This window comes from Coffea eugenioides, chromosome 5 (genome assembly GCF_003713205.1).
Source record: "Coffea eugenioides isolate CCC68of chromosome 5, Ceug_1.0, whole genome shotgun sequence".
In the NCBI taxonomy this organism is placed as follows: domain Eukaryota; kingdom Viridiplantae; phylum Streptophyta; class Magnoliopsida; order Gentianales; family Rubiaceae; genus Coffea; species Coffea eugenioides.
This window is the reverse complement of record NC_040039.1, coordinates 47,930,994-47,951,975: the sequence shown is the minus strand read 5'-3', so window position 1 is coordinate 47,951,975 and position 20,982 is coordinate 47,930,994. Positions and strand designations below refer to the sequence as shown.

Below are 20,982 nucleotides of genomic sequence, written 5' to 3'. Positions count from 1 at the left end.
GCAATGGATATTCGTAGCTTGATTTCCATTCCAAATCCTTAAGAATCCAACATAGCAAACGCGGGCGAAACGGATCCTTATTGATTTATTTAGCACAGAAAAAGAAACTCACTCCTTCCTTTTTTTTTTTTTGGAGGGGGGAGGGGGGGTGGGTATTATTTTATTTTCCTTTTATTTTCTGTACTGTTACCAGTGCACATTACAAAGAACACAAACAGGTCAGTATTTTTTCCATTGTAACTCCCAAATTCTCTCTCCCTCCCTCTCTCTCTCTCTCTCTCTCTCTCTCTCTCCGTATTTGCAGAGATATATCTCTCTCTGCCTTTTCTCTTTCTATACTTGATTTCACGATCTCACTCTGATCAACGCCTAATTGGGGTTAGTTTTGATGAAACTTTTTTCTTAATTGTCGCAAAATTCTGAATTTAAATTGACATTTATTTATTAATTCACTTGAAAACATGCAAATGCAAATGCAAATGCATGCACATGCCCTGGAAAGAAAATTTTTTTGGTGGGTTTTTGTTTTGATGATCAATGATGATCAAAATGTTAGTTGTTTTGTTGGGCTCAAATTTAGGGTTCTATTGAATGTATAATGCTTTTTTTTTTTTTGCCTTTTTCTCTGATGATACAGGGCGTGAAGATAATTTATTGAAAGGCTATTCGTGGTAATTATTAAAGGTGAAAGCCTTGGCAGCCCTGGATCTTTTTGATGATAAAAAGGTGAGATTTTGATTATGAATTTGTTTCTTTTTTCCCAGGAATTGCAAGCTTGGCATGAGCTTTTAGGTGACCCACCAAGAAGTTCTGGTGGAATATTGTTTTTTATTGTGTTTCAAGAAATGAGTGTTTAGTTTTTTCTACTATTTTATTACCTGTGTTGATGGACAAAATTAAGGAAATTAAAGTATTTTAAAGCTGTTGTTTGAGAAGAATGTTGGTAAGCAGAATAGTATATTTGTCTACATTTAATGACCTTTAGTAGTAGAATGCATGGAGGCTTATCTCTTTATCTTGTTTTGTAGAAATATTCGAAGTTCAACTGCTTGTTGCATTCATGTTCTACGCCGAAGAACTGCCCTATATGTTTGATATATGGAACAATTTTCCTTGAGTATGATTAAAAGCCTCAATGCATCTCTTGCTATTGTTGGTTCCTTTTTTTTTTTTTTGGTCTTTTTACTTCTTGAAAAATCTGTGAGTTCGTCATAGAGTCTTCACTCTACTTAGGCTGTTTATGAGTCGAATTCCTTTAACAATGTCCGACATCTGCTGGATTGTTTTGGTTACATTGCATGTGCATAGTTTTGAAGGTTATTTTATTAGGCCATTGTGGAGTTTTTTGAAGTTTTGATGGTTCAACAGTTAGGTGCTTTCACAAAATTATGCGTGTTTGGACTTTGATGGCGTCAACATAGTAACGTACTAATTCTGTCTTGATGCTTTGCTCCTTGACTTCAAGGTGTGTGGAAATTTCAGTTAACTTCAAATGTTTTGGGAACTATGCAGCAGAAAAAGGTTAAGACATCGATTTGGCAGTTGTATTTCCCAATAAAGTGTTTCCTATCTGAGATTTGGCTTTATTCGAAGATATGTGTTCGTTTTATTTTTTAGACACCTGCCAGATGTGCAACCTATATGGAGAATACTGATCATAACTTCACTTGCTCCATGGAAGGAAAGCCTTTACATTATTGACGGGTGGCTATTCCATGTGCTGCGGATAGCTTTTGTAAACAGAGCTGCAGAAGTGGGACTCAATGTTTACATTTTGGAATTAACTATGCTGGTTTATGCATTTAAATTTGGATCATAAAAATACATTAGATTTATTTTATATTTTAGACATGTTGTGGAGATACGAGTCATGAAATGTTTATGCAAATTCATTTATTCAATTGAAGGAAAGCCTTGAATTCGTGGTTAAGTGGTTGCTCCGTGCTTTTAGGATGGCTTTTCAGCAAAGAGACCTGCAGATTTGGGAAGTTGATATTTCAATAATATGGCATGTGATTGGATATCCAGAATATTCTATTGTCAAATCCTTTGTAAACGCATCTAGGATTTTGGTGGTTTGTTCTACAGTGTTGAGATTCACGACAAAGAAAGGCTGCTTCTGTCTTTATTCTTAATTGTGATGATGTATTTATTTTATTATTCTTTATTAGTAATGAGGCCTTTGATAATTTGTCTTTGGCTTGTATTTGCTGACTTGAGTGTGACTTAGCAAATAGGATCATCTGAGCTAAATTTTGATACTTTAGATTGAGTTCTATGCTCTCTTTATGCTGTGTGTCTCTTTAGGTTTTGATAATTTGAGTATCATATTCAGTTTCAGACACCTTTGCTCAAATAGGACTTTGGGAGCTTATTTCTCTTGTTGTTACACCAATCTTCCTTTGCTTCAAGAAGACAATCATTAATGTCATAGTGGCTTGCATTTTTGTTCTTCTTTTCCTGCATTCAATTTGTGGGATGTGTTTCAGATTGAGATTTTAATTTTGGATGAGGTAGAATTGCAGTTAGCTGTTGGGATGCTTTTTAATATGCTGAAAATTGAACAAATTTAGTCATTTCTTCTTTGGTACAGCTTTTGATCTTTCTGTATCAAATGTTGGCATATGATAAATGACTAATGTCAATTATCATTTCTTGTTGCAGGCATCAAGGACACAATATTTTTCACGAATATGGGGCAAAGAAATATGCATATGATTGATTTAGAATCAGATCAGCGAGGCCAAGACTACATCCATCCTGAATCATGCGTCTTTTATGGTGCTATGACAAATTATCCACAGCCTAATGTACACACAGTAGTCCCACCTCCAGGAAATGCTAGTAGCTTTAACTTGCATCATCCATCAGAGCATCATGAAGTTGCTTTCTTCTATGGCATGCCACAGTACAATCAATATCCAGCTGCTAATGTTGACCTAGCCGGTGGTTCATCATCCAATCTGTATAATCCCTTTATGATTCCTCCGTCTGCTCCCAGAGATTTCCCTGTCCCAGTAAATCATGGGACACATGATCAGTTTTCGTTCCCAAGTACGCATAGGATGGTTGGAGTTCCTACAGACAGCTATGGGAGGACCAATCCATATGTGGATGGTGTCAGAGGCTCGTTTAAAAGAAAGACTGCTGAAGGCCTTCCATGGAATATCCAGTATTGTGACTCCTTAGCAGGTTCTAGTTCTTCTGTTGCTCCTGTGAGTGCAAGGCCTCTTGAATCTGATGTAACACTCACAGATACTATGCCATTTGTACCACCTGAATATGGAGGGAACGAGACTTCAGCCACCATTGAAAGTGGATCTAATAGAAGTGTGGGGAACAGATCTGGTGTTGTTGGTCCTGATTCCGTATTAGCACATAATTCTAATCATTTGATTCAAGGGAATTTTGTCAGTCAACCCTTCCAGTTACCTAGCAATCCTTGGTTGGGCCCAGATGTCAACAGTGTAACCTGGAATCAAGCATCCTCTGTACCATATCTACATGGTAGTTTGTTATTAGACATAACTTCTTTTAATTTTTAAATGTCTTTGCCAGGTGGCCTTATAGTTCCTAAGATCAAACCCTCCATATTTCTTATGCTCTTGTTTAAGTCAAAACAGTTGAGAAGTTGTCTTTTGTTTAGTTGATTGCTTTAGTTCGTTTTACAATATAGTGCTTTGCTATTAAAGGAAAGACAGAGCATAACCTATGAGACTTGTCATAGCCATTTTTTCAGACTCACTGACTGTTCCTCCATTCCTCCTTCACCCCTGCCGCCCTTCTCCTCTCTCATTGTTCCAGGTAGCATGAATGGAGGTTCTATGGAGATTGGTAACATGGGTTTACATGGCTTTCAGCTGCCAAGTAACAGAAGTTCCACTGGATTTCTGCATACTCCTGTTCCTCAAGGACATCCTGGTATTCATCATCCGCTACCACCTGTGCAAGGGGCGAGAGGCCAGAATATGAATTTCAGTTCACAAGTGGTAACCTCTTCCCGTCGATTTTCAGCAAATGGTACTGCTGTAAGTCCTTTTCAAGGTGTTGTAGAGGCCGGACCTCGATATATGGGTCCTGTTCCGCCAACTGGCTTTCGGCTGTACAGGCCTCATCGGAGAGAAGTTACACCTGAGATGAATACTAGGCACCGCAACCTTCCGAACTTGAGATTGTTGCCAGAAGATGTAACATTTTCTTCAAATTCATTGACTACATTACACCTTTTGTCTCTTTTAATTGTGTTATCTGATTAACTCTATGGTTGTCATATTTAGTATTGTATATGCTTTGTAAATCTGGCTGGATGATGTAGGGGGTTGCCATATTGGAAGTTCCTGGTTTCAATGAAGCAGGGGATCCAATGGATCAGCACAGAGATATGCGCTTGGATATAGATCACATGTCTTATGAGGTAAGTTTATTGGTGGCACTTTGTGATAAATTACAGCTTTTATGGGTGCTTATTTTGCAGCTTGATATGTTGTGCAACCCTCAATGGATTAACCTTCGCTGTAGTAAGAAACACACTGAGATTTTAGAGTTCCATTCCAGGAGCTGCTTGCATTGGGGGAACAGATTGGCAGTGTAGGTACTGGCTTATCAGAAGACGCCATTACAACCAACTTAAAAACAAGATCATTTACTCTATCAGCAACCTGTCTTGATCTGGATGTGGCAGCATCCATGAATCAGGAAGTAGATTTCTGTGTGATATGCCAGGTATTTCAAGCAGAATTCCCTTATTTGCTATGCTTGAATCTCTAGAATAAGGTTCCAAGGATGACACTGTTTATGGCATGACTTGTTATAATTATTGCATTTACCCTTGTATTGTGCGCGTCTTGCTCAAAGAAATCACTTCCACAGGTAACTGTCTGTAAGGTTTTGTTTTTTGTATAAGAATTAGACCCATAACCCTTTTTCATTACACTATGGCTTCTTCCTGCACATGAGAATGTTGTAAAGGTTCTTCAAAACTTGAATGTTAGCTCTCGAAAGGTGTGATTGGTAATTAGGCTGCTATTTCGAGTACTGAGAATGTGTGGTTAACTATTACTCGTTAACCTTATTTGTCAAGGTTTTTTCCTTGCATCAACATCTCCAACTTGGATTGAAACACCCTAGTGCAATTTACAGTTGGCTATTGAGTAATTACATGAAGAACACATCATTTCCTCCCTCACCTCTCATATTCTAGCTATTCCTTTAGTATTATGACTTTTGTTGGTGTTACCTTGGATGAGGCTTGCATCTTTGCTTGCTGATGAAGAAGGCCATTGTCTTGGTCTTTCGGCAGTCCACTTAAGTTCTCGTTTTATTGTTTTTTCCATTTTCAGACTGATTACAAGGATCAAGAAAAGGTTGGAACACTAGATTGTGGTCATGAGTACCATGTAGACTGCATAAAGAAGTGGCTACTTGTGAAGAATACTTGCCCCATTTGCAAATCTGCAGCATTGACCGCGGGAAGGAAGGATCTGCGACACTAGCTAGATGGTGTTCAGAAGATCTAGTTAAATAAGTCACCTTTTGCTCTGTGATCCAGTATTTATTGTCCAAAAAAGAGGGATCTTTTCCTTTTGATGTATTCTATATATATATGTGTATATGCTCGCAGAGATAAGACTGACGGTCAACGTTGTTCCAAACATTTATCTGTTGGCTTTATGTCTCTCTGGAAAATTGTACAGACTTCCTAACTTTTGTTGTTTAATCTTGCATGTGCACTGGATTAGTTTCCGGTCATATATCCCATGTGTACTTAATAGGATATTTATAGCTGAAAGTAAAATATTGCTGTAGTTTGTATGTGACAATTCATTGATTCTTTGTTTTACTGCTGATTTTGAAGACAGAATTATACCATTCTTACTGTTGTGGTGATTTTGCTACTTCACTTGTTATTGCAGAATTGGTCTTTGTTTAAGCTGATAGCAGTGTTTCCCTTTTGGACAAAGTGGTAGTACGGATTTTGGTAGAAAAGCACTAGTTGGTTTTAGGGAAACATCCAAGCATGAGCTGGCATGAATACCTCTCGGATGGAAAGGTACTGAGGGGTGCTTTTACCCTTTTCGAGCAATCAAATGCTACTACTCTTTGGATTAAAAAGTAAAAGAAGAGGTTATGGGACAGTTTGTTGTTGTTCATTTATCCATTCAGTTTTGCTTTTCTAAAACTGTCTGGATGAAGTAGTTCATGGGAATGAGAGATGTGGAGAGGCTTTTTTTGCCACCCTAATCTTGGAGCATTGGAAACTCATCATGGAAGAGCACTTTAGATGCTTTCCGAAATAAAAAGTTCTTAAAACGTAGGTTCAAAATGAATGGAAGGTTAAGTGGCCTCTGATTTTATGGGACTATCCTACATCACCATTTCTTATTAGCTTTGATTATTGATTAAGCATCCAAGCTTCGGTTCCAACCATTCTTTTCAAGTTTGGTTTCTTTTGCGGCTCAACAGGAGGGAGATAGGGGACGATTGAAGAGTCAAAGTGGAACTTTAATACCCGATGTTTAGTACCTGTTTGATTATAGTCCTTAAAAGTTTCGATGAAAACAAATTTGGTCCCTAATGTCTAGCACATGCGCAGTTTTAGTCTCTGTAATTTTGACAAAAATAAATCTAGTCTTCAGTGTATCGGATTTAGAGCAAACGTAGCACATTTGAGGAATTTTTTTTTTCCAATTACTGAAAGAAATTAGTCAGTAAAAAAGAAAAAAGAATTTAATAAACTACAAAATTGAAACCTGAACACTTAATTTTTGCGTATAGTTTAACAAAATTTTACCCGCGTTCCTTAGTTAGTTACGTGCCATTAGATGAGTTATTCTTATTATTTAAAGTTAGTTGTTGTTTTGCTTCTTTTTTTTTTTTTAAAAAAAAAAAATTTAATATAATGAACACCCGATTGCATCTGACTAGGTCTATCAATAATTGAAAAAATCGGTCAATTGTCTTGAATCTGTTTCAAAGGGGAAAAATCAGCTCTTCAAAAGGCAGAATCAGCTCTCCAGATAAATCAAATCGGACAAGAATAATAAGAGCTTCTTTCTTGAGTTAATCAATTGCACTTAATTCATAAACTTTTCTTGCCAATACTAGAATAAAATCCAACAGAATTCCGATCATGCATACGCAAAATAGACAGCGATTCAATATTTTTTTCCCTCCCTAATTGTTCACTAGCTTTAACAACATATCTGAATTCCCGTCCATAGAGATGACATGCAGCCGCTGCCTTGTAGGTTATGAGTTGCAGGTCTCCTGTCACCAGAAGAAAATCATTAACTGAGATTCACACTTGCACTTTCAGTAATAAAATCAACTTGTTAAGAGGTTCATGACTTTTCCATCAGTAGATTAATTTTGACAGCCAAGAGCTGAAAATATTTGGTCGTGTGATGAATACCATGTCTCATTTTGAGTAAAGTTAAAAGAGGAGCTAGTAAACGCAAAGCTAGCAACTAAGAGGTTTAGAAGCTTCAAGCGAGAGAAACGAAAGATGCAACTGATGTATACGATACCTGCTGCAATTTCCGATTCAAGTATCTTTCGACTGTAATGACGTTTCTCCCACCACCTGCACCGTAATCTCCAAGTACATTGGGATTCAGGGTTGGTAAAAATTGCTGGAATTTGAATAACATTGCATGAGAAGTTCTCTTTCTTCCCAGCTTCATTGCTGTCAAAACATGCTGATACTTGATCTCCCACAGTCTGCGAGAGCTCCAGAAAGCAGGAAGCAAACTCTTTCCATGTACTGTACTCTGCAAGCACAGCATCCAAATGCCATGCTATCATCTCAACAAGCTTTTCAGTACCGTAATACCCTGACAATACAACTTTGAGATAGTAAGAGTCTACAAAATAAAATTCGAATATATTGCAGCAAAAGGAAGAACTCCCTGGGGGCTGCCTGCACTATCAATATCATGCCGTCAACGATCAACAGGTTGAGAAAAGTTAAGCAATAGCACCCATACGCAAGGATATATGGATAAAGGATGAAAAAAACAAGCAAAAGTCGATAGATTAAAAATGAACTGAAAAATTATATAATGCTCAGTGTGTGTTATTTGCATGCAAGATGCAGTTAGATTCCTTTTCCCCCTTCCCTTCATTATAAAGAAGGGACAAAAGCAAATGTTTATGACTTGAGAGGAGAGATCAAGAAAACAGCATCATTATAATTTCATAGTGAAAACCGTCTCAAAAACCCGCCAGAAGAGCAGACCACATAAAAAGAATTAAATGAGCAAGTATGACGCATAGAATAGATTGACACCAAATAAGAACCCAGGACGTGAACTTACAAGTGTGACAATGGTGACCAGATAGGCTAGTGCACTAGAGATTTAATTCCCACAATGTCAATTCAAATAAAATCATCAGTTGTACTCTAAAAAGTATACCTATTCGATGCATATTCACAAGTCTAGCCAATGAGTAGCTACATGTAGGGTCCTTCTTCAAGATGTCCTCAAAATGCGTGGGAAGTTTGCCATAGTTGCCATCATTAAAGTATTCCAACAAACTAGTCTTCAATCTGCAACCAAAATAACCAAAAGTAAACACGAATTCTTATTGCAGGATTCTTAGAGCACTAGTCACTGATATCCATGCTCCCTATAGAGCAACAGAAAACAGGCAGCAATTAAGAGGTTATTTTACCATATCTAACAAAGATGTAGTCAGTAACTGGAGCCAAAAAGTATTCCAGACTTTTCAACACACAATATGAACGGTAGACTTTTTGAATTAAAGAGATCTCAACTTAAAGCTTAGGCTCCATTATTTCCGCCAGAAAACAGGTGAAAATGAAAAGAAGTAGATATGGATTATCAGATTTTCGTTTCACTGAAAATTTTGGAGAATTCGGAAAATCTTTTCAACCCCCAAAAAGTGCATTTTTTTTTAACAGCAATTCTGCATTTTATGACTACTTTTTCTTGTTTCAAACGCTTAATGGCATGCCCACATAAAGAAACCACTCCATGTCAAGGTTTTACAGAAGTCATCACCTTAATTGAAGTGCTGTCTCTGGATTACAAGAAAACTTTTCAACCTCATTCAAGGCCTCCTGAACCTGATCTCCAACCAATAGCATCTGGTACAAGAGTGCCACAAAATTAAAGTTTATAGGTATCCGAAACTCAAAATTCTGTAAAAGGATTTCTATTATCAAATCTAGATCTGTATTAAAAACTTAGATGAATTGTGAATTCGCATTTAGTTCACATAATTGCACAAACTTGCAATACCTGTATCAGAGGATGAAAGGCCTCATATGCTGGTGGCTCTGAGTAAAGAGCAGCACGGAAATATTTCAATGCATTCTTGTAGTAGTCATTAAGTGAGTTTCGATGCATATAAATGAAATTCTCCAGATTTTCAGTTGAATGAGGGAGTTGCAAAGGCAATAGCCATGGCGGTAGACCTGATATTTCAACAGATCAATAAAAGCTCAATCTTAATTTTGACCCCATCAAGCACAAAACAAAGCGGGAACTACAGATACTGAAACAATTTAAAGTCAGATCTTTCTTAGAAGCACTTCTAGCAACCAACTGAAACAGTAGAAGAGTAAATCAGGAGGTCCTAGCAGGTTGGTCAACATTATAGTATACATCTTGATTATGAAATTACCAAACTTCTTAAGAAGCATCACAAACATAAAAGTTTTGATCAGACAAAATGGGGAAGTTTAGACTTGTGAAGACAACTATCATTTTCAAAGAAGTTTCTTTGGAATAATTTCTCATCTTCATAGTATAGCATGCATTTTGATTTGGATGGAGGAAGGGCTGGTTTTGGGGGAAATGGAGAGTACTCAATTAACTTCTTCACTTTTCAAGCCATTAGTTGCAATAGCAAATAGTTATCTAGAGCTACTTTCTTAAACTCTTGCAAAAGATCAAGGTACTTAAATAACTTTTTTTAAGTTATATTAACACCAAAAAGAAAGAAATATTAAAGCGCACCACAAGTATAGAAAATGGAGGTCCTAGGTACAACATCACCCTGAAATGGAGATGTAGATTCTTCATCTCCACTTCTTTCCACAGAATGCATGTAAAACCCTAGTGCCTGGAACTGGTGGGGAGATTGTCCGCCCATGTTATCCTCAAAATTCATTGACACTTCTCCATTTTGATCAACATCATCATTTTTTGAATAACCTTTGTAGTTGCCAACAGAGATGTTTGAAGCACATTTGGAAGGAACATTTGTTGCTTGAGATTCAATAGCATTGTGCTCCTCAGAATTCTTAAGTGACATAGAGATTCTACCTCCAGAGATCTCCAATTGCATGGGAGTAGCACACTTACTCAAACGCCCTAATTGCATTTCTTTTGGGATACTTGAATACCATAACTGCGAAAATGTCAATCCGACAACCAAGTTTGAGACCGCATCACTATCAAAACCACATTCCTGCATGAGACTGATCAGAGAAATGTGGTCATGACTTAACTCATCAAACATTCACATACTGGAATACCATAACAATAGATAATTGTGGCCAAAGTTATATCCATCCATAGCACGTGTGGGATATGAACTGGTTTTTCTGCATGCTCTTTTGTGCCTCCCATTAGGTCTCAAGGGAAAGGTGTATATCCTGTTGTGCCTCCAATTATGAACCAAATGAAATTCCAAGTTCAAATTTATGGGTCTAATTTTCACAGTGGCCATTTTCAACTTTATAGAAGCAAAATAAAACAATTCTTTGGAAAAAAAATAATAAGTTGCAAGCGTATGCCTCTGTCATCAGAGAAAACATGCTGAGCAAAGATTTCAAAACACAACCGGACCTTGCAAGCACAGATTAAATATTGACACTCGATAAAGCTGAAGACATTAGGAAGGTGGAAAGTTATAAGGAGTTTGATAACATAAAACAAGTTGCTTTTTCCAACTATATTAGATTTAGATTAAGAACAGTCACGGCATCCCTAAGCTAAATCATTTATTTAAAATCTAGAACAAACAATTTTTAGATCCATTTAAGTGGTTAATTTTCAATTTAGAACAGGACGCAAGTTGCTGGATAAAAATGTTACTACTTGAGAAATGAAAACAACATAGAACCAACAAACATGACATGCATACCAAACAGCAGCCGTGTGTGCATCCTCTGTATCCCCTCGAGTTAGACAGAAAAGTATATATTCCTTTAGAGCAGCAAACCTGTCCTGCCCAAATTTTGAAGATGCTATAATTCAATACCCAAGATAGTCAAACAAAGCCAAGTCTGAAATAAAATGCATATTAAAATAACAATACTAGCAAATAATGGTATTCCGGTCCAAGAAACATTTAAGTAATTAGAAGGATCTTCTGTAAAATGTTCTTCCACATGAGTAATTTCAATGCACATTAACCGAGCCTCTGCCTGGTCGCCTCTGTAGTCTTGGTAGCTACTAATTCCATATTTAAGAAAAAAAGGTTTCCATTTTCCATGTCAACACCAAACACATAATTATTCCAGATTCTCTTCAGCAAGATTCGCTTAAGCTATTTCACATACAAATTTCAATCCAAATTCTTCTGATTGATCTCTTTCTTGTCGGTGAATGTTTACAAAAGGAAGTGAATAAACTTCTTCAATGTTAGATCATTTTTTACAGTAGCACTAGCAGTTCATTTTCAAGTATTCTTTATAGGAATGCATGTTAAACAAAATATCATGGTCAAAAGAAGTCCCAAAAGAAGGCAACAGAAACAATTATTTAACTTGAAATTGTTGTTAACCAAAAAGATGAGCTTCTCTTCTCATGTTGTGTAACAGTGAATAATATCCTACCATTATGTGTTCAAAGCACTGGCTCTTAGCAACAGATCTCACTGCAAGTTAGCCACACAAAAGTAGAAAAAAGAAAGCGAAATCAATGACAGTGTAATTCAGGACCTGGCTTTCTCTTAGGCTTTCCCCTTAAAATTACTCATGTTTAATAATTTCAAAGGTTTCCCTACAAAGAGAGGCACTTCTCGTTGCCTAAATTTCCTTTGTATGGAGACCATTAAATTTCAGATTGATAAGGAACACTTCAACAGAAGAAAGCAACTTAATCAGATAAATGATAAGCAATGCTCATATCTGTACCTCTGCTGGCCGCATTCTCATTGGCCCTAACCTCATCATCCACAAGTCATAAACAGCCTGCATTCTTCTTTTGTTAATGTTATCACCTTTTATACGTTGGAGAAGCTCTAGTGTAGCCTGCAAGGATTGTGTATATGTAATTAGATTACATCAACTCTGATCCATTATTTTCTTATGCTATCCTTAAACTGAACTGAAAAGAACAAGCCAACTCGAAATCTACCAAAGAAACAAGAACTCACAGAATGGACAAGAACACTAACACCAACAGTAAGTAACCGATATACTCTTATAATAGCTTAAAATGGAAATTGATTACCCCCTCCATCACTAACTTTTCTAGGCATCAAAGAGCTTTTAATTAAACATGTTAAGGTGTCCAAACTCTATGAAAAGATTAAAAAAAAGAAAGAAAGACTGTTTCTTTTCCAATGTAACATTATCTGACATATAAAGCTTCTCTTATTTCCTCATTAATGCCTCAAAAACATCATCACTAAGCACCAGAACTATTTCGGTATATTCAACATGACTAAACATTTACAAAAGAAACTTTAAAATCTGCCTACAATTGACGCGAGAGAGAGAGAGAGAGAGAGAGCTCAAGTAGTGAATTCGTACAAAATATTTTATTCGATTTCTCGAAATTGATTTTTCTTTAGCAGTCCCTCTAAGCAAAACACTTAAAACACCACTGGCCTCGGCCCAATTCTGCATTCTCATTAACTTCTTCAGAAGCAACCAGAGTTTTTTCCGGTGATGGTACCGAAGACTTTCACCATCCCGGTTTAAATTCCCAATGCCCATCTCTAAACAGTAACTGGGGTTCGTAACAGCCCGTATAGCTCCCTTAATGCCCCTGAGGTTCTTGGATTTCATGGAGGGAATATCATCGTCGTGATCCCACGGCTTTATACTACGCCTTGGGTTATGATTTTTGGCGCCCTTCCTGGTCTTCTTTGGCGGTTTTTTAGTTGGTTTTTCTGACATGTTTGCTAATCACTGCTGCGTGCTGAACCACTTCAACATATATAAGAAAACGGGGGGAGGGCGGCGGAGGCGGTAGCAGCTGCAGAAGCAGCGGCAGCGAGGCAGAGCTTGCACCCCGTTTAGACGGCCCGCCAGAACCCCTGAGAAAACTTGGGCTTTTATTGGGGCGTCATGTATTGTTGAAAAGTCCCTATATATCCTCAAAATTTTACTTTAGCTCCTATATCTTTTAAAAATAACCTGTCTTATTCTTAACATAGTAGAATTTTACCGATATGGTCCTTATTCTATTACCCCGTTTTCCGTGTTTGACTTTGGGTACTTATTCTGCACATGCTTGTAGTTAATGAAATTTATAGATTGCGAATTGGTGAATGGGATAAATTATGAATAAGAGCATGATTACAAATTCACTAAAATTTATACTCTTGTTAATTTGTTTTTAGAAATGGAAGAAAAATAATTTAGTACTTGTGTGCAAAATAATAGTTTATGTTTATACACCTATGAAAGGCTAGAGAAGTTGCAATAACTCTGGGGTAGTAGTTTTTTTTTTTTTCAGGGACTCTGAGGTAGTTGTTTGAAATTTAAATATTGCATTTTTTTTATTTGAGTGTTCTGGGCACTCATACACTTAAATACCATTTAATTAATCATTTCAATGCATATAGCATGTTTATTGTCTTCTCTTACATTAATGTTTTATTGAATTAGTTTCGCTCTTATAAAAAAAAAACACTCGAAATTATATGATGTGTGTCTTAAAAGCACTTGTTAGCCAAACATTTTATTAATGGTTTGGGCATGATGGTATCAGGTGTTATTTTTTTTCGAAAGAGTACAGTTAGTTTAGAAAAAAGTAATCTGTTTGGATTTGCTGTTTTTTCAAAAACAAGTTTTTCAAATACAATGTTACAGTAATACATAATAACTCAAAAAAGATCTCATTCATACAATATATAAAAATTTTCAAAAATTTTTTATAGTAAAATTTTTTAATATACATTGCTACAGTAAAATTTTTTAAAAACACCCCAAAAAACAACTAATCCAAACGGATAATTATGATTATGTGTATTCAAATAATAATTTAGCCATATTAACTAGTGTTTATTCGAAACTCATGAAAAATTTGTTTTTATCAAATGTGGCTTATTATGTTAGGCAAATGCATATCTGGCTATTCATCTTTAGGTAGTTTAGGTTATATTTAATAATCCAATTCATTATTCAATTTTAATGGATTCAGATCTATCAACCGTCTATGAACATCGTAATATTTTTTGAATGTTTTGTAACTCTGCGTAAACTTTTTATATATTCTTAAAATAGAAGTGTGGTATTTTGTTACTGTTCATGTGGGTTATATATGTAATAATTGTGTCTATGTTATTAAATTTTTATAAGTAGTTAATGTAGAGTTAAACCTTATTCAAAAAATACTATATCGTTCAAAACAGTTGTTGCTAACAACCGTTGGTGCAATTGGTCCCACATACAGATGTGTATGATAACAAAAAATTGAACATCTGAATTAATTAAGTAACACTCAATTTTTTAGACAACATTTGTTTCAAAAAATAAGCGATGAACTATTCACTTATTACATAATACGATATATACTCAAATATATCAAATTTAATACCTAATAATTCAATAATTTAATGAATTCAAATTTTAAATTTTAGAATACAGTTTTATCCAACGTATTGGTAATGAGGCAAAAGTAAGTGAAGTCTAAATTCTAAAGAAGAGAACACGATTAACACGAATTAAACGGCTGCAAAACTGCAAAGTATCCATGGATGACGGTTTAGTTAGTTTAGTGCATGGAAATTGATGATTGAATTTTTTAAGAAAAAATCATTTTCGTCATAAAATGTATTAGATTGGGCGTGTAAATTCTTATCCCTTCACATTAATTTTAGTAATTGCGCATCATTGACCAAACTATATAGGTTTACACCCATATTTTCAAATCTATTTTAAATTAACTTTGGTAAATGTCAGCTTTCAGGTCAATCATTTTACTTGAAATGATCCTCAAGTACGGTTCATTTGGTCACCATCATTGCGTGCTTAAATCGCAATCTTCTACCCAAAACAAAAAGAAACCAAAGAGGACCCATTTTGTTACAAAAATTTGTGGCCACGAAGATGGAAAAGCTTTTAAAAAATACATTTTTATAAAAATTCTAAAAAAATATGCTTTTCTATTTACATCAAATCGATGTACTATATTTTTAAAAATTAAAAAATTATATTTTTATTTCATAAATATCCAATTATTATAATACAGTATCTCAAAAAAAAAAAGAAGCAATATATCTCAGTTTAGTAAACAAATTGAACACTTCCTCGGCCACCTCGAATCCGGTCATATTGATATAATTAAACTCGCATACGTATCTCCAAGCTCAAAAGAGATCACCATGACAGGATGACACTGCCACGTCACTTCCTACTCTTCCATTCGAGACTTGTCTCGCCTACAAAAACATATAATTCATAGCTGCTACTGATCACTACGTATCAGAGGCTAGCAAGAATTTGTCATGGAGAGCAAGAAGGCTACCACCAACGCCGGCGCCGCGGCCGATTTTGAGAATTTGGAGTACGTTTCGGGCTTCGGCAATCACGTGTCGTCGGAGGCCATCGCCGGAGCTTTACCACAAGGGCAGAACAGTCCTCTCATCTGTCCTTATGGTCTATACGCTGAGCAGATCTCTGGCACCTCCTTTACTGCTCCCCGCAAGCTCAATCTCCGCAGGTTTTATTTGATTCTTTACCGCAAAAGTTGTCTTGCCTTTTTTTTTCCTTTTCTTTTCTGATGTTCATTTCTGTTGTGTCAAAATTTGAACTGAATTTGAGTCATATTTCTGAATTTTCTTTTGGAGAAGCTTTCGAGTTTGAATAATTTTTTGGAGGCAGGATATAAAGAAGGCATCCGTTTTCCTTTCCATTTGTGTCTCCTTCACTCTAAATTCATGATTTTTTTTATTTTTTTCTGCGTGGCAATATTTGGATGATTTGGTCTATTTTTTTTAGTCGATACATATTTTCTTATCGTCTTATTAATGTTTTATGCGTGATAGTGAAGTTTGGTGTTTTATATACAATACGGTCGACCAGTGGCATGCAATCCAAACTCCAAAACTCTGGCTTTACATCTTTAAGAGTAGGGATGGACATACCTAAATTTTTATTTATTTGAAATTCCGATCTTTGAGAAGTTATCACATTCTCTTAAAGAGTATTAACATTTGGAGCATCCCTACTCTTATTCTGAATTTTACTGTTGCCGAAAATTTTTTGCATATGACGTTTGAAACATGTAAGATTAGTATTCTAAGTCATATGAATCTGATCGTTGTGATGCTTCATTTGCAACAGTTGGCTATACCGGATTAAGCCATCTGTGACACACGAGCCATTTAAACCTAGAGTTCCGACCCATGGAAAGTTTGTAAGTGAATTTAACCAGTCAAATAGCTCGGCTACACCAACTCAACTACGGTGGAGACCAGTGGATATTCCTGAAGCACCAACAGATTTCATTGATGGTCTGTTCACCGTATGTGGGGCTGGCAGTTCATATCTCCGACATGGTTATGCTATTCACATGTAATTGGTTCTCCTAACCTGATATGTTCTGTTAATTGGTCTAATTGGGCTCCAATAATCAGTATATCTCTTTGGACTGGTGTGGTACATAAAAGTGGAACTATTGAATCCTGTCAAATTACTTATTTTAGGTAGATAATGTTATGTACAATTTGCTCTTCAATAGTTTCTTCGGTATTCCTGTATTATAGGTATACTGCTAATAAATCTATGGAGAATTGTGCATTCTGCAGTGCTGACGGTGACTTCCTTATTGTTCCTCAGAAAGGAAGTAAGTGATAATTTAACTATCTCTCATGTATATTTTGATGTTCAATTGGTGTGCTATCTTTAAAGAAATTGCTTATATAATTGTCGGTGATTTATGATCATCTCTCATTTGTAATAGTATTAGTTTAACATGAATGCCTGTTGAAGGGTACTACAGAATGTGTTCTCTGACATTAACTTGGTTATAGACCTGTCTATTCACTAGAATTACAAGTAAGAGTAATTTATATTTCTCTACCAATTGTCTGACAGATGATGATGTTTCTAAGTGCATCATGGCCTTCTACATTTTGTATCAGTGAAGATCTTCTTTTATCATAGGAACATCTGTTTTTGCCTTATAATATTCTGGTTAGATATAATTGCTGCTTGATGGATTGATGCTTAACATTTTTTTCATTCATACTGCAGGTTTTTATAAAAATAAGTTTTCACGCATACTAAAGGTTGGGATAACTTCCTGAAAAGTAATGTATAGCTAAAGAAAGTTGTCTTCCCTGTTAAAAAGTTACAAGAAAATAAGCTGAATTAAGCCTTCAAAATTTTCCTGCAATCTACGGATAGTTCTTCATGAGACCTCACAATAAATGGAGTGTTTTGCAAACAGGAACCATGGGGCCTCTCTTGATGCGTGAAAAATTCTATTACATCTCTACTTCCTGATAAATATGCACAGATGCCAAAGTAGTTTCATTGCCTAGGCAGTTACCCAACACACTCCAAGTTAACCGTTATTTGTGCGTAGTAATCATCTGGGAAGGTGGTCCAAATGGACAGATTGTAATGGTTTCAGCAGCTTTATCAAGTTGCATAGTTGAATCATGGAACCTTAATCATTCCCATCAATTCTGCCTCTTATATGCCTTTTAGTTGGATTATAATCATTTTCACTTTCATATTTCCAGCTGATATGCATTTTTGTTGTAGATGCTGTTCATTCATTTATATTGAGCATGTTGTCTATGTAGAGTTATGGATCACGACTGAATGTGGGAGATTGCAAGTGGTTCCTGGTGAGATAGTCGTTATACCTCAAGGGTTTCGCTTCGTTGTTGACCTGCCAGATGGGTCTGCACGTGGTTATGTTGCTGAGATTTTTGGAACTCATTTTCAGCTTCCTGATCTTGGGCCAATAGGTGCAGCAAAAATTTTGAAAGTGATTATTTCTTGTGCAATCATTTGGTATTGATTGATTACGGTCTATTGTTATTATGTGTAGGTGCCAATGGTCTTGCTGCTCCAAGGGATTTTGTTGCTCCAGTGGCCTGGTTTGAACAGAGCACCTGTCCAGGTTATACCATTGTACAGAAGTTTGGTGGTGAACTTTTCACTGCAAAGCAGGATTTCTCTCCATTCAATGTGGTTGCTTGGCATGGCAATTATGTTCCTTATAAGGTAGGTAAGCAATAGGCTGGATATTAATCACCTTCAATAAGAAAGAAATTTGTCATCCATCTCTTTCCATCTAAGTATGTGGGTAACATGTTAAGTACCATCTAATGCCTCACCTGGCTAAAAAAAGCAAATTCTTGCTGCTTGCAGTATGATCTAAGCAAGTTCTGCCCTTACAATACTGTTTTAATTGATCACAGTGATCCATCAATAAACACCGGTAAGTGATTGCTTGTATTTCCATAGCTGTCTTTTGTTACCAGAATGGTGCAGTTTTCCTTATTATTCATATGCATTGGGGTAAACATTGAAATTCTTTCTTGTACGTGCAAATGCAGTTCTAACAGCTCCGACTGATAAACCTGGTGTAGCATTACTTGATTTTGTCATCTTCCCTCCCCGATGGGTCGTTGCTGAACATACTTTCCGCCCTCCCTATTACCATCGTAATTGTATGAGTGAATTTATGGGTCTAATTTATGGAGGATATGAGGTAAGGCTCTGTTCTGCACATTTATACTTATTGTGTAATTGCTTTTAAAAGAATGATACGGTAAGAATGTTGAAATTACTACCTTTCTTTATAACGAGGAAACGAGGATCTCATTTACACGTTAATCAATTAGGAAGTGACCATTTCTGACTATCTAAATACCAACATGTCAGAGAGTCATTAGGTCCGGGAAATCTAGTCGGTGGGAATGTTTAACTTTACAGGGTTCTGCTATTGACTTCTAGGCGGCACCTGGAATCTACTAAAAGCTGAATATTAAAGAGCCCAAATGCTAGATTTTACCGTGGGGAAATTGAGTTTTAAGTATGCTGTTTCAGGCAAAAGCTGATGGTTTTCTCCCAGGGGGTGCTAGTCTTCACAGCTGCATGACACCTCATGGTCCTGATACCAAATCGTATGAGGTAGCACACTTTTGATTCTCAAAGAAATCTATCGCTCTGTTTCTACCAACATCTTCCCTTTCTTACTTTTTTTTTATTGTTATTATTATTTTTTTGGGGGGGGGGGGGGGGGGGTGGGGCATGGACATCTCTGCAAACTATTCACCCTACTATTACAGCCATTTGCTGTTCTATTATTTTTTGGTTATACTAAAAACTTTTCCCATGTGGTTGGCAGGCTACAATTGCTCTTGGCAGTCAAGCTGGACCTCAGAAAATAGCTGACACGATGGCTTTCATGTTTGAATCATGTTTAATCCCGCGAGTGTGTCAATGGGCACTTGAATCTCCCAACATGGATCATGACTATTATCAATGCTGGATTGGTTTGAAATCCCATTTTACATGTGAAGCTACAAAGGTGGAGAATACAGACTTGCAGAATGGGCATAATTAGGAGAAGTATGGAAGGCTTTTACTCTCTGATGGATTTCTTAAGAGCAGAAGCAGAAAATGCCATCCCGATAGAACATCGCCTATAAAGGATAATATCTGAACCGTCTCCTTCTTGTGGTATAATATTTTAAATAAGCTGTTGTACATATACTTGATGCTTATAGATGGAAAGGTATTTCGCATATATGTATGTTTAGCTAGTCTACCGAACGTCGGAGCTAATAGAAGTATTACACGTTGAAGTGTTTGTAACTGAAGTAGATGATGGCAATCTTTGAATGAAAAACATGCCATAGCGGGCAGAAAGTTAGAGACATTATACGGGTGTAAGGTAGGCCTTTGTGTTGTGGATGATAAAAGACGCGGAATTTGTTAGGAACACAAGACGTGATCTATGACTCTAGATCAAGGGGATTAAGACGTATTGATTGTTTAAATTCGCGGTTCTATCAGTGGTTTCTTTGTTTAGATTCGCGGTTCTATCGGTGGTTTCTTTAATGCTTATATGAATCTTTTTCTGCAAGCAAAGAGGACAAAGCATGCTGCCTGTAAGAGAAAAAGACTTACCAAAGGTACAATTTTACCATTTATTTTGTGTTCTTGGATATAAAATTATTTGAATAAATTTTTTAAGAATAATATCGTAGCATCTTTTGTAACATAATAATGTATGTGAAATTAAAAAAAAAGTGATCGAATAAAATGAAAAAGTTGATTATAAAATGCATTTAATTACGTAACCAAATTTTCTATTTGGCTCTCAGGTCACCCCTCTTTGTTTGAATGTAAGCATTGATATTTAATGTACCTTTTTTTAGAATTTTACCAAATTAAGATTACGTTTTCAAAAAAAAAAAAAAAAAAAAAAAAACACTTGGAAGCGGCTATGCATTAACATTTAATGCTTAAAAATCCTACTAGTGTTTGAAACATCTGCACAAGGTCATAAAAAATCCAAGAGCCTGTCCAATGGGTGCATAAGGTCATAAAAAATTCAAGACTTTGTCTAACGAGTGCCTATTGAGCACTTGTTAAAATATATTTTTGAAAATATAAAATGAATTAGAAAAAGTAAATAAATATAAGAGAGGAAAGGTAAAATTAAATAGAGAGAGTATATAAATACAAAGAGGGTAATTTTAGATATATTTGGAGCCCGTTAACAAAACTAAAAATCCACTACCATTTTAATCGTTTAAATGCGTGGAGCCCAAGTGGCCTTGTGAAGTCTAGACATTCACATTCAA

The 20,982-nt window shown here is 36.1% G+C and overlaps 3 protein-coding genes across 4 annotated transcripts; 2 read left to right on the top strand and 1 right to left on the bottom strand.

Annotated features, from left to right (window-relative positions):
• The first annotated feature begins 150 nt into the window (after positions 1–150).
• LOC113770675 (probable E3 ubiquitin-protein ligase ZFP1) lies at positions 151–5,860 on the top strand. 2 transcript variants are annotated; one of them, XM_027315214.1, is made up of 7 exons: positions 151–218; positions 638–726; positions 2,665–3,507; positions 3,805–4,187; positions 4,316–4,414; positions 4,555–4,722; positions 5,340–5,860. In XM_027315214.1, the coding sequence occupies exons 3-7, from the start codon at positions 2,694–2,696 to the stop codon at positions 5,490–5,492; spliced, it is 1,617 nt and encodes a 538-aa protein (XP_027171015.1). In that variant the 5' UTR covers positions 151–218; positions 638–726; positions 2,665–2,693; the 3' UTR covers positions 5,493–5,860. The 2 variants fall into 2 exon arrangements, with proteins under 2 accessions (XP_027171015.1, XP_027171014.1); XM_027315213.1 differs by lacking the exon at positions 151–218 and adding an exon at positions 270–378.
• A 1,199-nt stretch (positions 5,861–7,059) lies between these two features.
• Positions 7,060–13,225, bottom strand: LOC113770749. Its single transcript, XM_027315322.1, has 9 exons — positions 12,731–13,225; positions 12,110–12,226; positions 11,116–11,198; positions 9,984–10,447; positions 9,264–9,439; positions 9,024–9,109; positions 8,415–8,548; positions 7,527–7,832; positions 7,060–7,266 (listed from the first exon to the last, which is right to left on the bottom strand). Exons 1-9 carry the CDS (start codon positions 13,097–13,099, stop codon positions 7,079–7,081), a joined length of 1,923 nt encoding a protein of 640 aa, XP_027171123.1. The 5' UTR covers positions 13,100–13,225; the 3' UTR covers positions 7,060–7,078.
• Positions 13,226–15,483: 2,258 nt separating this feature from the next.
• LOC113772464 (homogentisate 1,2-dioxygenase) lies at positions 15,484–20,203 on the top strand. Its single transcript, XM_027317061.1, has 9 exons — positions 15,484–15,869; positions 16,493–16,723; positions 16,915–16,994; positions 17,962–18,129; positions 18,213–18,388; positions 18,536–18,605; positions 18,724–18,878; positions 19,217–19,300; positions 19,518–20,203. The coding sequence occupies exons 1-9, from the start codon at positions 15,655–15,657 to the stop codon at positions 19,734–19,736; spliced, it is 1,398 nt and encodes a 465-aa protein (XP_027172862.1). The 5' UTR covers positions 15,484–15,654; the 3' UTR covers positions 19,737–20,203.
• Positions 20,204–20,982: the final 779 nt, after the last annotated feature.

Excerpts from the sequence above, each read along its gene's own strand:
- LOC113770675 (XM_027315214.1), top strand. The coding sequence starts at position 2,694 with ATGGGGCAAAGAAATATGCATATGATTGATTTAGAATCAGATCAGCGA. Across the intron at positions 3,508-3,804 it reads CTCTGTACCATATCTACATG|GTAGCATGAATGGAGGTTCT; the intron begins GTAGTTTGTTAT and ends TCATTGTTCCAG. Across the intron at positions 4,723-5,339 it reads ATTTCTGTGTGATATGCCAG|ACTGATTACAAGGATCAAGA; the intron begins GTATTTCAAGCA and ends TTCCATTTTCAG.
- LOC113770749 (XM_027315322.1), bottom strand. The coding sequence starts at position 13,099 with ATGTCAGAAAAACCAACTAAAAAACCGCCAAAGAAGACCAGGAAGGGC. Across the intron at positions 10,448-11,115 it reads GCACACACGGCTGCTGTTTG|TCTCATGCAGGAATGTGGTT; the intron begins GTATGCATGTCA and ends TTCTCTGATCAG. Across the intron at positions 9,440-9,983 it reads CTCCATTTTCTATACTTGTG|GTCTACCGCCATGGCTATTG; the intron begins GTGCGCTTTAAT and ends TTGAAATATCAG.
- LOC113772464 (XM_027317061.1), top strand. The coding sequence starts at position 15,655 with ATGGAGAGCAAGAAGGCTACCACCAACGCCGGCGCCGCGGCCGATTTT. Across the intron at positions 16,724-16,914 it reads CATGGTTATGCTATTCACAT|GTATACTGCTAATAAATCTA; the intron begins GTAATTGGTTCT and ends CCTGTATTATAG. Across the intron at positions 18,879-19,216 it reads TAATTTATGGAGGATATGAG|GCAAAAGCTGATGGTTTTCT; the intron begins GTAAGGCTCTGT and ends ATGCTGTTTCAG.